Below are 17,682 nucleotides of genomic sequence, written 5' to 3'. Positions count from 1 at the left end.
ATTATCTATAAATGGCAAAATGGTAAAATATTAATATTTTATTATTTGGTGTAAAATTTGATGGAATTGGTGGGAGACCAAATACACTATTTTGTCACTAAAAATAGAGAAATTATAGAATGGTGTGCTAAGAGCATCTTCGACCGGACGCCATAACGCCATTTTTTCATCTAATTAGGTTTTTTTGGCCTCCCATCCGAAATTTCTATATCACCATTACACCTAAAATTATAGAGATTTGGTTTTAGCCTCCCACCGTGGTCAACCCCTATATCACCAAATACTCAAATTTCATTTTTCCACCAAATTTTTTGGTGAAGGAATTTTCATCTCCCACCGGTCCACCATTTTCCTATTTTTTCCACCAAATCCTATTTTTCTTACCAAATATAGAGGTGAAAATAGGATTCGCCGTAATTAACACCATTTTATTAAGTATCATATAAAATGACGATTTTAACTAATTGCACCCGATTACCAACTTATTAGCATATTTATCGTAAATACATTTGTATTAATTATTAAATTAGTTTTTAAAATATAAATACGTTTGTTATTATTAACAAAACATTAATTCTAATAATATAAATATGCTTATTTTTAATTAATCTGCATATTTTGTTAGCATCAATGTTTATTAGTTCATTTCTTTATTTAACTAATACGCTATTTGCTATTAATAAAATATAATAAGCAACAATAAAATGATTAACGAAACACATTTTAATTGATGAAATACAGGACGACACATTTATAGACATTTAATAGAATGATAACATAATTTGTAAATTATATAGTTAAGAAAATTTATTACTTAGCGTTGGATCTATAATTAATATTTATGAAATAAAATATTATAAAATTATGATTAATATTAGATTTACATTTTTTGTGCATATATGGTGAAATGCTATGGGAGACCAAACCAAATCCCATTTCCTTTAAGTGGTGAAATGGTGAAATATTATTATTTTAATATTTGGTCTAAATTTTGGTGAAACCCATTGGAGACCAAAAACACCATTTTTCCACCAAAAATAGTGGAGGAGTAAAATGGTGTGCTACCGGTGGGAGATGAACCCATTTTCTCACCACCATAAATGGGATTTGGTGAAAAAATGGTGAGACCGGTCGGAGATGCTCTAAGGGTGGGAGATAACACCATTTTTTTTACCACTAAAAATAGGATTTGGTCGAAAAATGGTGTTAAGGGTGGAAGATGCTCTTATATTTACCTTTAGAGGAGTTTTCTCGTAAGATAATTCATAGCTGATGGGACTGTAATTACCCAAATAAAAGAAGGTTTTTCGTAATTTGACTATAGCTCAGGAGTAGCCGTCCATATCTTATCTACCAAAATTGTTTCCAAATGGTAATTATTTCTTGGGTGAATGGCAAGCAAAAAGGCATATTCCAAGGGACTTAAATGGACATTGGTCCACAAAAAAAAAAAAAAAAAAAAAAAAAAAAAATCAGACTTTCAAATAAACCCATCCCCATGTCTTTAGTCAAAAATACCATCCATAATATAATTTTTGTCGATTCCATCCATTATGCTCTAACTTCCTTAATATTACACATTAACTCGGATTTAAACAAATATATCACATTAACCCCCATTTTTTGATTTTTTTTCTTCAGAAAATAATTTTTTTCTGAATTTTTTTTTCCGGCCAGATTCCGGCGTCGACCGCCTGTTTTCAGCATTGACTATGTTTTTTGAATTTTTTTTCCGTCCAGTCAGCCACCGTTGATCGTTAGTCTCCGACGTTGACTTTTTTTTTTTTTTAAAAATTTTGTTTTTTCTTAGAAAAAAATATTTTAATTAATATTACTGTCTCGACTGTTAAATTACTGTCTGGGACAGTAATATTATGAATATTATTTTTTCCGAACAGTAATATTACTAATATTACTGTCTCAAATAGTAATATTATTGAATGAGACAGTAATATTACGGTCGGAGACATTAATATTACAGTCGAAGACGATAAAAATGCAGGCGAAGACGATAAAATTAATTAATACAGTAATATTACTGTCTCAGACAATTAAATTACTGGTGGAGACAGTAATTTAGCAGCCAAGACAATAATATTAATGAAAATAATTATTTTTAAGAAAAAATAAAATTTCAAAAAAGAAGTCAACTAACAGTTAAATTACTGTATCCGACAGTTAAATAACTGCCGGAGACAGTAATTTAGCAGCCAAGACAGTAATATTAATTAAAATATTTTTTAAGAAAAAAAAGTTAATTAACAGTTAAATTACTGTCTCCGACAATTGAATAACTGCTGGAGACAGTAGTTTAGCAGGCAAGACAGTAATATTAATTAAAATATTTTGTTAAGAAAAAAAATCAATTAACAGTCAAATTACTGCTTGAGACAGTAATTTAACAGACGAGACAATAATATTAATTAAAAATATTTTTTTAAGAAAAAACAAAATTATATATTAAAAAAGTCAACGCCGGAGACCCGACGGTCAACGACGATTGACCTACCGAAAAAAAATTTCAGAAAAAAAAAAGAAAAGTCAACGGCGGTTGACCGGCGGTCTCCGATGGTGGCTGGTCAAAATTGTGGTCAAATTTGAAATTATGGTAGAAATTGGTTAATTGGTGAAATTGGGCTAATTGGAGTGTAAATCATGAAGTTGGAGTTTAATTCAATGAATTAGAGGTAATTTTGATATATATAGAAGAATGTTTCTTATTTACAAATAAGTTTGAATGAACTGGATTTATTTGAAAGACATAAAAGTTGAATGTCCCTATTTTAATTAAGTACATTTGCCATGGGCCTATTTGCTGTTTGCCCTTATTTCTTGCAGTCCATTAGGAAAAAAAAATAAAGCCCAAAATAAGGCCCGAACACCGATGGTACACCATAGGCTTGACGTGGTTCCCCACACCCAATCAAATCCTCGCTCTCCTCGAACGTTCTAGAAACCCTAACCCTCTCCCTAGAACTCTCTCGTCTCTCACTCATCATTTTCTTCCCCATTTTATTATGCTCTTCGTTTTCAAATTCTCTGCATATTTTGTAATTCTCTGAGATTCCCAAAACCCTGCTACTGCTATTCGATTTAACCTCACAATTTGATCAACAATGGCAGACGAAGCTAAGGCGAAAGGAAACGCCGCGTTCTCCGCCGGCAATTTCGACGACGCCGTCGCCCACTTCACCGACGCCATCGGCTTAGCCCCGACCAACCACGTCCTCTACTCCAACCGATCCGCCGCCTACGCCTCCCTCAACAAATTCTCCGAGGCACTCTCCGATGCGGAGAAGACCGTCGAGCTCAAGCCCGATTGGGGCAAGGGCTACTCTCGCCTCGGCGCGGCGCACATGGGCCTCCGCAGCTACGACGACGCCGTTTCGTCATACAAAAGGGGCCTCGAGATCGATCCCAACAACGACGCCCTCAAGTCGGGTCTCGCCGATGCGGAGGCCGCTTCTTCCCGGAGCTCCAGGACCCGGGGAGGCGGACCCGGGTCGAACCCGTTCGGGGAGGCGTTCGGGCCGGAGATGTGGGTCAGGCTTTCCAGCGATGCGGGTACACGGGAGCTTCTTCAGCAGCCGGATTTCGTCAAAATGATGCAGGATATTCAGAAGAGCCCGAATAATCTGAACTTGTATTTGAAAGATCCGAGGGTTATGCAGGCTTTGGGGGTTCTGTTGAACCTCAAGTTCCAGGCAAGGGGAGCAGAGGATGATGATGCAGAAACGGCGTCGCAGTCGACATCTGGTGGCGGTGGTGGTGGTTCGCCGGAGAGGAAGAGGGCCGCGGAATCTGAGGCGGTGAAGGAGGAGAAGAGTTCGGAAACGGAGGGTGAGACCGAACCGGAGCCCATGGAGGTTATGGATGAAGAGAAGGAGAAGAGGGAAAGAAAAGCTTTGGCTCAGAAAGAGAAGGAAACTGGGAATGCTGCTTATAAAAAGAAGGATTTCGACACAGCCATTGATCATTATTCCAAGGCTATCGAGCTCGACGATGAGGATATCTCGTTCCTTACTAACCGTGCTGCTGTTTATCTTGAGATGGGAAAGGTACATTTTATATTTCATAAATTTTTGGTGCATTAATAATAACTAGTTTTATTGAAGCAAAATTCCCTGCTGTGTGTGTTTTAAGTTCTTTAGTAGCTGATTTATCTCATACTCTGGTGCTGATTTGCTGTAGTTATGCCCTAGATTCTGTTTTGATTCTAGTTAAACGTTGAGTTTTATCGTACATGATGTTCGGGGATGTGTTTGTTCAGTTACTCTTGTGTATTGAACCGAAATATACCCTAGTAGTTGCGATCGAGTTGCTTTAGGTGGTGTTTGCAAAAGCTTCTAGAAATAGATTTTGAACTTCTTTTTAGATCATAATCTGTTTTTAGGTGTTTGCAAACTCGGCTTTTGCTTTTGCTTCTATTAAAGTAAGTTGTTTCATGCTGTAATTTTATAAGCACCCATAGATCTGCTTTGTCAATTTTAGTTGATTTTTAAGAGTATTTGCAAACACGCCCAACTTCTACAAATAAGCACTTAAAACCAGCTTATTTACAATCAGTAACTTCTGTTTTTAAATTAGCATTTGCAAACACCACCTTAATTTATTGCAAATTGCTTGACAGGCACTATGTAGTTGCCCGTTGGCCATTATTTGATGAAGACCTTTTGTTCTTTGTAAAAGGTTTGTAGATTTAGAATTTCTGTTCTGAATTGGCATTCGTAATGTGCTGAATGATTCTTTCGATTGACTGACAATGCTCATAATTACGTTGGGGACGTCGTTTAGTATTAGTGACCCTTCTGAGATAAAAAGATTCTTTTAGGTTAATTATTTAGGGTCAATATTTTGTTACTTTATGTGTCTATCAAAGAATTCGCGTACTCTTATCACCCTTTGAAGTGCCTTCGGTGAAGTTTAGGTGCAACGGAATGTAAATTGGGAATATGCTTAGCCTTTGAGTACTTTGATTCTTGTAGTTTTCTTCGTAAAAAAAAAAAACAAGAAACTCACCATTGGAACTAGTTTTCTCGTCGCCTTTCTTATCGATATGTTGTCGGCTTTTCTTCTTGCAAAGTTTTGTCACTATTTATGGGTCTGTTTATCTTTTGTCCCTAATTATCGCTAATTGAAAATCTCGCATGCGCTGCATTTCAAGTCTAATACCCTTATTGATTTCTCCAATTTCAGCTTGAGGACTGCATTAAAGACTGCGACAAAGCCGTTGAAAGGGGCAGAGAATTGAGATCAGATTACAAGATGGTAGCTAGGGCTTTGACTAGAAAGGGAACTGCGCTGTCGAAGATGGCCAAGTCTTCAAAGGATTACGAACCCGCCATTGAAGCTTTCCAGAAAGCTCTAACCGAGCATCGGAATCCAGACACCCTCAAAAAGCTCAATGATGCTGAGAAAGCTAAGAAAGAGTTAGAGCAGCAGGAGTACTTTGATCCACAAATAGCCGACGAGGAGCGCGATAAAGGTGTTTCCTCCTGTCTTTTATTAAATCATTGTTAATTAATTAATTAAAGAAATGTCGATACGTACGAAATTTGAACTTGTTATAAACAATTTCGGGTGATGATTTCTAGGCAACCAGTATTTTAAAGAGCAGAAGTACCCTGAGGCGATTAAGCACTACACTGAAGCGATTAAGAGGAACCCTAAGGATTTCAAGGTACTTATATTTTTAAAATAATATTTTAAAGATGTTTTTTTGTACTGCATTTCTGAACCGATGAATTTGCAGGCGTACAGTAACAGAGCTGCTTGTTACACGAAACTCGGGGCGATGCCTGAGGGACTGAAAGATGCTGAGAAGTGCATTGATCTCGATCCGACATTTACGAAAGGATATACCAGAAAAGGTGCTGTTCAGTTTTTCATGAAAGAGTACGAGAAAGCCCTTGAAACTTACCAGGAAGGGTTGAAGCATGATCCTAGAAACCAGGAATTGCTCGACGGTGTCAGAAGGTACAAAGCACAATTTTTTTTTAATTTTTTTTTTAACTTTTAATTCTTTTTTACGGATAGCTCAAACGGCTCTTGCACATTTTTCTGCAGATGTGTGGAACAGATAAACAAGGCTAGCCGTGGAGATTTGACCCCCGATGAATTGAAAGAGAGACAGGTTTTGATATTACATATTTATTGGTCTCTTGTTTAGCTAGATTTCGACTGTATTTAGTACTTACACAAATATATATTTATTTATTTTTCAGGCCAAGGGAATGCATGATCCTGAGATTCAAAACATCTTAAAAGATCCAGTGATGCAACAGGTACGTATAGAATCAATGTTTCGTTAGGTTTTGAATCCATGATTACAAAGAGTGGGGCCCCGGTTATAATGATTATACAATTCTATACGTATTACATTATGTTATGTAATATAACAAATTAATCAATCGTATTCCTGAATTCTTGTTGCTTATATATATGTGTATATAGGTGTTGTCGGATTTCCAAGAGGATCCGAGTGCAGCGCAGGCTCACATGAAGAACCCACTTGTGATGAACAAAATTCAGAAGCTGATAAGTGCTGGAATCGTTCAAGTCAAATAGGCGATCGGGGGAAATTGGAGATCTTTGTTCCTAAATGAAATGGTTAATACGATCGATTACACCTTTTGATGTTTCACTGATTTAATTTAATTACTATTCTGTAATCGCATTTTGTCCATAAACTACTCTTCACTAGCTCTCGGGTTTGTCCGTACAGTTTAGAAATTGCCATGGCATTTTTTTGGTGATGTGGGCTTGGATTTGGAAACGATGTCGATGAGATACTATTTTCCATGGTTAGAATACTTCTTTTGGTTCTTAAAAGTTTTGTGCTAGTAATATTTTGGAAGTTGTTTTTGCTGAATGGATATTATCAAATGTCTGAATTATATTGACTTGTAGTAAATTTTTGATGGGGTTTAATGATTCTAAGTTTTAAGGAGAATGGATTACTAGATTGTGGTAATATTTTGTTTATGCTTTCTTCTTGTTTAACATTCAAGCTAAAATTTGATTCTTGTTGACATAAATAGGGGTGTAAATCGAACGGATCGAATTGGAATTAGCCGTTTCGGAAAAATTTTGATTGTTTTTTCGAAAGTGAAGCTAGTTCTGATTTAGTTCCAAAATAATTGGAAATTGGATTGAAAAAATTAGTTCCATAATTGGGAACTTTTGTATCAAAAATTGGCGGAAATGGGAAAATTCATATTTTTGGTCACCTAAAATATAATATACACAATAAGATTGGTAATTTAAGTGTAATATTCAGAAAAACAATCGGAAGTTTCGGAAGTATTTTTGAAACTTAAATTGGATAGGAAATTGGAATTTCATAGTATATTCTAATTCCGGTCCAAATAATTTTGGAAATATGGGAAGTCGGAATTTTGGAATTCGGATTGAATAATTTTATTACATAATTAGATTGAAATCGGCGGAAATCGGAAATTCCATTCCAATTTCCACCCCGAAACGGAATTGACAAATTCCTTCTTCTAAAGATGCTAAAACTGAGAGTATCATTGTTTTTGCTGTGTTTTTTTTTCTTTCTATTTTAGTTGGATGAATAGAAATTAAGTGACTCTTGTTCGTTAGATTTCTTTCAAATGTTTCTTAATTATTAAAAAAAATTAAAACAATTAAAAAAAAAATCGACGAGTATGGAATATTGATATGAAGTTCCTAATCGATCGTCGATTAATCTAGTCCTCCGTCGGATTAAATTGAAGAATCTACAATAATCATCAAATCATTAACAAATAATTCAATTAAACTCCCCTTTCTATAGTAAAAAACTCATTTGGCAAGTCCACAGATAAAAAAGCAGACAACCGAAGCTGTCTCTTCTATACCTTCACCATTCAATTGTTCTATGTGCAAAAAATCTGCTCATCGTTCCCCCGAACAAAAAAAAAAATTATAAACGAAAAGAACATCAATCTTTGCAATAGTGAATTGTATTTATACTTTTTGTTTAGTACTAGGAATCAAGATCAGGCAGTAACAGCCTCCTCTTTCGTAGCGAGCTGGTTCTGAATATGCTGAGGCACAACGTCAAATTTAGCCAACTGCATCGTATACGAAGCTCGCCCTTTTGTCATTCCTCTTAATGTACTCACATACTGAAACATCTCCGCTAGCGGCACCAAAGCATCCACCACCTTCACCAAAAAATCATTATTCACAAGCCATCAAATTTATAACTTTAATAATAAAAAGAACTGAAACGTTGAATGTCGTCTCAATTTTATTAATTTTTTTTTTTTTTTATTTAGAACGTGTTTTTGACCATTTTCTAGTCTAATATTGGTACTCAAACAATTTTTTTTTTTTTTTGCAGTCCTTTGAGTTGACTTTCTAATCCAACTTGAATCAGCTAGATTGGATGTCGGCAGACAAAGTTATGCATGAATGAGTTGACTTCTTGCCCTTTGAATTTTAGATAACTCAAATCAAAGTTGTGGGCAATTTTCATTGATTCATGCATATCTTTCTCACCCGATATCCAACTTCGGTGATTCGAGTTTGATCAGAAAGCTAACTCAAAGAACTACAAATTCCGTTTTCTGAGTATTGCCAAATTCATACTAAAAAACGGTCAAAATCACGTTAAAAGTCAAAACGGTATTGTTAAAACTGAAACGAAATTTTGCCACATCGCATTAAATTACCTTCAAGCCACCAGGTTTATCTCCAAAATTCTCGATTTGCCCTCTCCTTGAGTTGAGGTCACCAATGACATCACCCAAATGGTCTTCGGGCGTAACAACCTCCACCTTCATAATAGGCTCGAGCATGCGTGGGCCCGCCTTCCTAATACCTTCCCTAAACGCCCCTCTGGCCGCCAGCTGGAACGCCAAGACGCTGGAGTCAACATCGTGGTATGACCCATCGACCAATACAGCACGAACATCAACGACAGGGTATCCGGCCAAAACACCGTTGCTCATGCTCTCCTCCAATCCCTTGACGACACCTGGAATGTACTCCCTGGGCACAGCTCCACCCTTGATCTCGCTCTTGAACTCGTACCCGCTGCCAGCTTCCAACGGCTCGAATCGTACGGTGATGTCAGCGAACTGACCCGACCCGCCCGATTGCTTCTTGTGGACGTATTTGACTTCCGTTATCTTTGATATGCTCTCCCGGTAGTTGACTTGTGGCGCTCCCACGTTTGCTTCCACCTTTTTAAGCAAAACAAATTTACTTCGTAAAATAGAATATTCTCCTTATTTTCCCTTATTCTTGTTTTACGTACTTTTTTTTTTAATTTATCGAAATACGAAAATAATTCGTCCAACGCGAACTAAGGTGGGCAGAGATGATGATAACGACAAAAAAAAAAAAATTAAAATTCCGATAAAAAATAAAACATCAGTAAAAAGAATCGAACCTTATACTCCCTTTTGAGACGATCAACGATAATCTCAAGATGCAACTCTCCCATCCCTTCAATAACCGTCTGATTAATCTCTTCATCTCTCGAAAAATGGAAAGAAGGATCCTCTTGCGCGAGCTTAATCAACCCAACCGCCATCTTATCGATATCCGCTTTCGTCTTAGGTTCAATCGCAACCTTAATAACAGGGTCCGGGAAATCCATTCTTTCAAGAACAATCGGCTTTTCCGGGTCGCACAAAGTCTCGCCGGTAACAGTGTCTTTCAGACCAGCAAGCGCAATAATATCCCCCGTTAGGGCAACCTTGACATCCTCTCTACTATTCGCGTGCATTTCAAGAAGTCTTCCAATTCTCTCTTTTTTCCCTTTATTCGAGTTGAGCACGTAAGAACCCGCCTCGAGCTTTCCCGCGTAAACCCTAACGAAAGTGAGTGAACCCACAAAAGGGTCGCTCATAATCTTGAAAGCCAATCCAGCAAAGGGCTCGCTGTCGTTCGCCCCTCGTTCAATTATCAATTCCGGGTCGTCGGGGTCGGTTCCTTTCATTGGCGGCACCTCCTCGGGAGAAGGCAAATAGTCCACCACGGAATCCAATAATGGCTGCACACCTTTATTTTTAAAAGCGGACCCACACAAAACCGGAACGAAAGATCCCCCAATAGTCCCTTTCCGAATTAGCTTCTTGATAGTTTCTTCATCTGGCTCGAGCCCTTCTAGGTACCCCTCCATCGCCACGTCATCGAGCTCAACTATGTTTTCGATCATTTGGGCGCGATACTCTTGAGCCATATCTTGAAGATCTTCGGGTATTTCCTCGTAGGAGAACTTCGCGCCCAATTCTTCGCCGGACCAAATAATTGCTTGCATTCTTACAATGTCGATTACGCCCTTAAAAGTGTCTTCGGCTCCGACGGGTATTTGGAGGACCAAGGGTTTGGCTCCGAGGTTACTTACAATCATGTCGATTGTGCGGAAGAAATTTGCTCCCAAGCGGTCCATTTTGTTGACGAAGCATATACGGGGAACCCCGTATTTATCGGCCTGCCGCCAGACGGTCTCCGACTGGGGCTCGACTCCGGCGACGCTGTCGAAGAGACAGATGGCGCCGTCGAGGACACGTAGGGCCCGCTCGACCTCGAGGGTGAAGTCCACGTGGCCCGGTGTGTCGATGATGTTGATGCGGTGCTTGTTCCAGAATGTGGTGGTCGCAGCGGAAGTTATGGTGATCCCTCGCTCTTGCTCTTGCTCCATCCAGTCCATTGTGGCGGTACCCTCGTGCACCTCTCCGATCTTGTAGTTACGGCCCGTGTAGTAGAGGATGCGCTCGGTTGTGGTGGTTTTGCCCGCGTCTATGTGGGCCATGATTCCGATGTTGCGGTAGTCTCTTAGTGGGACTGTTCTTTTTTCCTCTGTCCGACAAAAACGTCGAGAGGGAATAGTGAGAAAATTGTGTTGAGTGTTTTTTGGGTGAAAGAGAGGATTGAGGGAGAACATAAAAATTGAATCTTTAGAGAACATAACAAATGAATCTTTAGAGAACATAAAAATTAAATCTTTAGAGAACATAAAAATTGAATCTTTAGAGAATATAACAAATGAATCTTTAGAGAACATAAAAATTGAATCTTTAGAGAACATAACAAATGAATCTTTAGAGAACATAAAAATTGAATCTTTAGAGAACATAAAAATTGAATCTTAGAGAACATAAAAATTGAATCTTTAGAGAACATAACAAATGAATCTTTAGAGAACATAAAAATTGAATCTTTAGAGAACATAAAAAATGGATCTTTAGAGAACATAAAGAATGAATCTTGAGAGAACATAAAAGATGTCTGAAAATATGGTAACAAAGAAAAAGTATCAAGCCAACCCTATGCAATGATTTAGAACAACAATTAAATTCGGTCGTGAGAGTTATAGATCATTGCATCATTTTCAGTTTGTAATAACTTTCATACGGATTATCAGAAAAAAAAAGGGTCGAATTTACAAGAAAAGACAACAATGGATTCCAATTATGCTTGTTCTCTTGTGATCCTTATCATACAATTGTAATTTTCCGTGTTGATCCAAATACAAACAGTTGGAAACTAGAACCATTCGTCTGAAAATTCGTATAACTCCGTTAAATATTAGCGACGAACGATAAAATGCAGCGCGCTCGAGTTTTGCACATATTGAAAAAACCCACAATCAAACAATGGAATGTGTGAATTAGCTTCTGCTTTTTTCGAACCATTTCCAATTGAGCAAAAAGAACACTCATATAACAAATACAGAGACGGAATAATTCATAAATCAATACTAATAAATTAAAATTAGAGAAATAGGTCAATAATCTGTTAACAAAAACCATGAAACGACGACGTTTTAGATTAAACATTCGGAAATGCAATTCACAGTTATGAGAGAGAGAGAGAGAGAGAGAGAGAGAGAGAGAGAGAGAGAGAGAGAGAGAGAGAGAGAGAGAGAATTGTACCAACAGGGGCAGCAGCCATGGCAAATACAGACAAGTTCCTTCTCTGCTGCAAAGTCGAGAGCTTTGCGGTGGCGGAGCTGAGGCGGACGGTGCCAAGAAACGATGAAGAAAGGGCCCGAACTCTGGAAGAAGGGTTACACCTACGGCGGCGCGTGGATTGAGAGACGGGCGGCAGAGGCCTACGGGAAGAGCCATTTAAGTTGCAGAGGGCTGAAGAAGAGTTGGGTGATATTTTCATAATCGATTCCGCAGAAGCTGCCGCCATAGCTGCTGCTTCTTGTTTTCACACACACAGCGGCACACTGTGAGTGTGTGTTGATGATGGTGGATAACGGGAAAAGGAATTGGGGATGGGTTCTGTGGAGGGGATATGGGTTTTTGTAATTATCAAAAAAAAAAAAAAAAATATGAATTTTTGTGTGGCCCGAAATCTATTGCGAATATGTTAGATAATAATAATTTGTTATTCTTTTTCACTTGTTCTTTTTGGCCCCTAAATTTCATTTATGTAATTTTTTCTCCTCATAAATATAATGTATCATTTGCAATTAAAATTCAATAAATTAAAATAAACTTAATTATCCCAACAAAAAGGGATTTTTCGTAATTTAGCCATACCTCAGGGGTGGCCATAGTCTGCTTTTTTTTTTTTTTTTTTTTTTTTTTTTTATATCTTCTTTCTCCTTATAAATATAAATAATATACCATTTGCAATTAAAATTCAATAAATTAAAATAAGCCCCTGATGGACAAACTTTTTATAATCTAACCAAATTATAATTAATTCAATAAATATTATTAGAGAAATAATTATCGGGAATCAATGAACGTCGAATATGGCTTCACTTAGGTTGATTTGTAGATAAGTGAAAATATATCATTCAAACTGATGAGTATTACAATGTTTCCTTCACACACGGAAACTCTTGAAACAACCATCATATTTGAGTAATTTTTCGTTGAGTTCTAAGAAACCAACAAGTAAATATTAGTTTTTTTTTAGGAAAAAGTTAATACCAAGTTAAGAAAATTTAGAAATTGGATTCTAATTAATATGATTATCAAAAAAGAAAAAAATGATTTCTCTTAAAAAAAAAGAAGAGAAAATTGCATTTTAAATTATTGTTCATAAAGTCTTCACATCTCAATCATGGATGAATTTAGTTTTAAATTTAGTGAATTACTCGCTTATTTTAAAATTATTTGTCATTTAAAGTTTCGGCACAAATATTAAAAATTAATAAATATGCATGAACTGTTTTCAAAATTTATTATAGTATACTGGGGTGCAAGTTGGATGGATCGGATTGGAATTAGCATTTTCGGAAGATTTTCAAAAAAATTCGGAAGTACAAAATCAATTCCAATTCCAATTCCAATTCCAAAATTTTCGGAATCTAAAAACTCATTCTAATTCCAAAAGGCCCGGAAATATCGGAATTTCGGAAAAAAATTGGGAATCACAGAAGCTATAAAATTTCAAAACTTAGCGGATTTTTTTGAAAATGTTCATAATTTTCAAAAAATAAGAACATCCACGTCGATAAAAGTAAAACTAATAATTACTAACTTTTAGTTCAAAAAAATAAATAAAAATAAACACAACACAATATCCAATAAAACTTCTAACAACAATTCATTATCTCAAAATCCTAAAAACAAATTTATAGGTGTATTTTTCGGAAAATAAATATTATATAATATATATTATTTATGGGTGTATTTTTCGGAAAAAAACAGATTTTTTCGGAATTAATTTCGGAAATTAAATCGGATCGGAAACCGGAAATTCCAAATTTATTTTATATAATTCCAATTCCAATCTAAAAAAATCGGAAAAATTCGGAAATTAGAATTTCGGAAATCGGAATGAAAAAAATTGTTCCAAAATCGAAACTCTTTGAATCAAAACCGAAGAAAATTGAAATTTTCGTTCCAGACTTGAACCCCTAAGTATACATTAGAGAGTCTAAAAGTGGCCACGTCTCCTCAAGAGTTTCAACCTCAGAAGTAAACAAATGATGCGAATCTACTGAGCTTACAATAGAAGCATTATCAAAAAAAAAAAAGAGCTTACAATAGAAGCCAAAATCTAGTGGATATGCCAGCCCAAAGCCCCATTAGTTTTTTTTTTTTCGTTTTAGAACGTCGCTTTAGCCACACCGAGCCTAATGAATCGTAATGCTCACGTAGATGGTATACCGTATGCTCGGTGAACTATATTTGCCGATATTTATTGGACAATTTTATACGATATTATACACTATACACATGATGGTGTAAATAATCGAGTGTGTGCTGAGCTCAAGTCAAGCCGCTCGAGTTCAGGTAAAATTATACGAGCTCGAATAAAAAACTTTAGGGCTCCAGATCAAGCATCACTATAGCCCATAAGCCTTCATTACCCTAAACAAATCTGATTTTTGAATTATAGATTTTATTTTATTAGATATTTATAATAGGATAATTTCTTAAAAAAAAAAAAAAAAGGATAATAAGAATAATAAATGGGATGGCTAGAACTAATACCAAAATTTTATTACTTTAATACCATAAAAAAAATTAGATAATAAATAGTTTATGACATAAATACTATTAATGAAAATTAAAACCAAAAATACATTACAAATCTCATTTTTCTTTCTTCAAAACCAAACACACAAACCCCCCATCAAACCATCTCCCTCTTTACAAACTCCTCACCTTCTTCCTCTTCTTCTTCTTCTTCTTCTTCTTCCAACAAACAAACCCTCCTAAAAAATCTCAAAACTAAAGAAATCAAAACCTTACACAACTTGTAAAATGCAATCAAATAACAATAAAATGGTAGTTTACGAGTAAGGAGAACCCATTAAGGTATGTAGTCATGTCTTTTTTTAGCTTAAAAGTCGATTTTGAGGTTTTTCTTTAGACCCGCCATAGATTTTCGACAAATACAGATCGAATTTTTGGTCAATTTTCGACACCAACTTGTCGAAAATTGTATTTTAAAAAAACAGACCAAATTCGATACATACATGTCGAAATTTCTCAAAATTTCGACATGTATGTGTCGAATTTGGTTTTTTTTTTAATACAATTTTCGACAAGTTGGTGGCGAAAATTCACCAAAAATTCGACCTGTATGTGTCGAAAATTGTATGTGAATTTCAGAAAAAAAAAAAAAAAAAAAAAACTAAAAAATCGACTTTGAAACTCAAAAAAGACATGAATACATACTTTAATGGGTTCTCCTTCCATGTAAACCACCATTTATTGTCTTGTGACTCCATTTTATAAGTTTTGTGAGGTTTTAATTTTTTTGAATTTTTGAGTTTTTTCGGAGGGTTTGTAAGAAGATGAAGAAGAGAGGGTTGGGTTTGGGTTTGTGTTTGGAGAGAAGAAGAGAGGATTTGGGTTTGAGTTTGAGTTTGAGTTTGAGTTTGAGTTTGGGTTTAGGGGAGAAGAAAGTTTTTTAATTTTTGGTATTGAAATGAGGAAAAATAATATTGTATAAATTGTATTTTGTTTGATGAGGGATATTTTAGTACTTTGCTATTAAAAAAAAACTATTTGCGGTATTAATCTAAAAAAAATTATAAAACCTTCTCTAAAATATGGTATTAAACTTGTGGTATTGAAGTGAGGAAATTTTGGTATTAATTCTAGCCACCCTATAATAAATCATAGGTGTTATTGTTCATGTTACACCAGTGGCGGATCCAGGACGAAAATTCAGGGTATGCCGAGTTCAGAAATTTACTGTATAGTGGGGTTAAATTTTTGGGGGTTCGGGGGCAGCGCCCTCGGAAAAAAAAATTTGAACCTTTTTTTGTTGAATAAATTAGGAGAAGGGAAAAAAAATTGAATTTTTTTTTCTTTTTTGGATAAATTAGGAGAGGAAAAAATTTGGGACTTTTTTTGTATATTTTGAATTTTGGGTGGACTAAATAATAATATAGATATAATATAATGTGTTTTTGGGGAGAGGGGCTAAAAAAAAAAGAAAAATTTTAGGACTTTTTTTGTATATTTTGAATTTTGTGTGGACTAAATAATAATATAAATATAATATAATGTGTTTTTGGGGAGAGGGGCTAAAAAAAAAAAGAAAAAAGTTAGGACTTTTTTTGTATATTTTGAATTTTGGGTGGACTAAATAGTAATATAGATATAATATAATGTGTTTATGGGAGAGGGGGTCAAAAGAAATTTAGACAAAAAAATTAAACAATACTTGTTTGTACCATAATGGAGTCGAACACTCATGACCTCATCTAACAACTTGGAGATCTTTGCTACTAAGGCAAATTTATTTTCGTTATTTGGGGTGGTCCATGGCATACTTGGCCACCCCCTAGATCCGCCCCTGTGTTAGACTCATTATGTTAAAATGCAATAATATTCTAATTATTATAATTAGTATTATTAGTATTTTTATGTATATTTCACGAGTTGCTTCATGAGCTTTGGAACAATAAAAAATGGGGCCATTTGAGAGAACACCTCTATAATTTTTTATAATAGAACTAGATATTGCACATTTTTTTTTTTTAAATTTAGTTAATCCACTTATTTTATAGTGCATTTTTTTGAAGTATTACGAATATAAAACACTTGTAGAAACACAAATATGAGTGACATATCACATGTAGGCCCTTTGTGGTTTGATGGATATGATAAATTAGTATTCCACAATTAGTAAAAAAGAATTACGGTTGAAACTAGCTATCAAGCTCACCTAATAGAACTAGCTATTCAAAACTTCTACACTATTGTCCCACATCGAATTTTTACAAGAAACTAGCTATCAAGCTCACCTATAAATACAAGGTATTGTTCACTTGATAACTTAACTCTCTCTTGAATGATATTTGAGCATTTGCAAAATATATATCTCGATATCTAACTTAACTCTCTCTTGAATGATATTTTTGTATTTGCAAAATATATATCTCAATATCTGACCTCTCTAAAATATATATCTCAATATTTGACCTCTCTCTTGAATGATATTTGAGCATTTTCAAAATATATATCTCGATATCTGACTTGAGCTCGTGAGACTTGTTGATGAGGAATCAAAACCCCCAGCAGTAAAGCCCAGTTCCAGTAGTAGCAGCTTAGAGTCGGTTCCATCAGTAGAACCCCAGCAGTATAGCCCAGTTCCAGGAGTCGGTTCCAGTAGTAGAACCCCAGCAGTAAGAGGGTGTTTGGCTAAACTTATAAGATGTTAAAAGGAGTTTATAAAATGTTTTAGAGCTTATAATCTCTTCCAAAGTGTTTGGTAAATTTTTTAAAAAAGATCTTTTTTTTTTTTTATAAATAAGCTGTTGGAGACCAAATAAGATCTTTTAAAAAAAGTACCTCTACCCCACCTTTTTATTTAAGATCTTATAATGAGTAAAAATAGGAAATAATCTCATTATCCAAACACTCTAAAACTTAATCTTAAAAATAAGATGTAACAGCTTATCAGCTCTAAAAACATCTTATCAGACGTTAGTGCTTATCAGCTGTTTAAAATAAGCTTAGCCAAATACCCTCTAAAGCCCAGTTCCAGCATTAGCAACTTAGAGTCGGTTCCAGCAGTAGAACCCAACCATGGACCAATCAGTATGTGAACCTAGAGCAGCCGGTTCCAGCAGCAGAACCCCAATAGAGCCGGTTCTACCAGTAGAACCCAACCATTGTAAACCAATCAGTATGTGAACTTAGAGGGGTCAAAACCCATTGTGAACCAATCAATATGTATCTTCAAAAGGTAACCCAGTTCCTGCACCCATTGTCGATGAGGAATCAGTAGACG

General features: G+C 35.6%; 2 protein-coding genes across 2 annotated transcripts; one reads left to right on the top strand and one right to left on the bottom strand.

The window, feature by feature from the left end:
- The first annotated feature begins 2,889 nt into the window (after window positions 1-2,889).
- Window positions 2,890-6,913, top strand: LOC105969807 (hsp70-Hsp90 organizing protein 2). The gene is made up of 7 exons (XM_012994583.2): window positions 2,890-4,058; window positions 5,197-5,485; window positions 5,595-5,680; window positions 5,753-5,976; window positions 6,067-6,133; window positions 6,225-6,284; window positions 6,454-6,913. The coding sequence occupies exons 1-7, from the start codon at window positions 3,117-3,119 to the stop codon at window positions 6,565-6,567; spliced, it is 1,782 nt and encodes a 593-aa protein (XP_012850037.2). The 5' UTR covers window positions 2,890-3,116; the 3' UTR covers window positions 6,568-6,913.
- A 914-nt stretch (window positions 6,914-7,827) lies between these two features.
- On the bottom strand, window positions 7,828-12,444 carry SCO1 (Translation elongation factor EFG/EF2 protein). The gene is made up of 4 exons (XM_012994582.2): window positions 11,895-12,444; window positions 9,404-10,818; window positions 8,682-9,194; window positions 7,828-8,171 (listed from the first exon to the last, which is right to left on the bottom strand). Exons 1-4 carry the CDS (start codon window positions 12,157-12,159, stop codon window positions 8,004-8,006), a joined length of 2,361 nt encoding a protein of 786 aa, XP_012850036.2. The 5' UTR covers window positions 12,160-12,444; the 3' UTR covers window positions 7,828-8,003.
- Between the last annotated feature and the right edge of the window lie 5,238 nt (window positions 12,445-17,682).

The sequence above is a fragment of the Erythranthe guttata genome, chromosome 1 (genome assembly GCF_056151865.1).
Source record: "Erythranthe guttata isolate IM_541 chromosome 1, IM_541, whole genome shotgun sequence".
NCBI classification, from domain to species: domain Eukaryota; kingdom Viridiplantae; phylum Streptophyta; class Magnoliopsida; order Lamiales; family Phrymaceae; genus Erythranthe; species Erythranthe guttata.
This window is presented reverse-complemented; position numbering and strand designations above follow the sequence as displayed.

What these genes read in the sequence shown, in the direction of transcription:
- LOC105969807 (XM_012994583.2), top strand. Translation starts at nt 3,117, where the DNA reads ATGGCAGACGAAGCTAAGGCGAAAGGAAACGCCGCGTTCTCCGCCGGC. An exon ending in GGAACCCTAAGGATTTCAAG is followed by an intron (nt 5,681 to 5,752) that starts GTACTTATATTT and finishes ATGAATTTGCAG; the next exon opens with GCGTACAGTAACAGAGCTGC. An exon ending in ATGAATTGAAAGAGAGACAG is followed by an intron (nt 6,134 to 6,224) that starts GTTTTGATATTA and finishes TTTATTTTTCAG; the next exon opens with GCCAAGGGAATGCATGATCC.
- SCO1 (XM_012994582.2), bottom strand. Translation starts at nt 12,159, where the DNA reads ATGGCGGCAGCTTCTGCGGAATCGATTATGAAAATATCACCCAACTCT. An exon ending in CATGGCTGCTGCCCCTGTTG is followed by an intron (nt 10,819 to 11,894) that starts GTACAATTCTCT and finishes TTTGTCGGACAG; the next exon opens with AGGAAAAAAGAACAGTCCCA. An exon ending in GTCTCAAAAGGGAGTATAAG is followed by an intron (nt 9,195 to 9,403) that starts GTTCGATTCTTT and finishes TTGCTTAAAAAG; the next exon opens with GTGGAAGCAAACGTGGGAGC.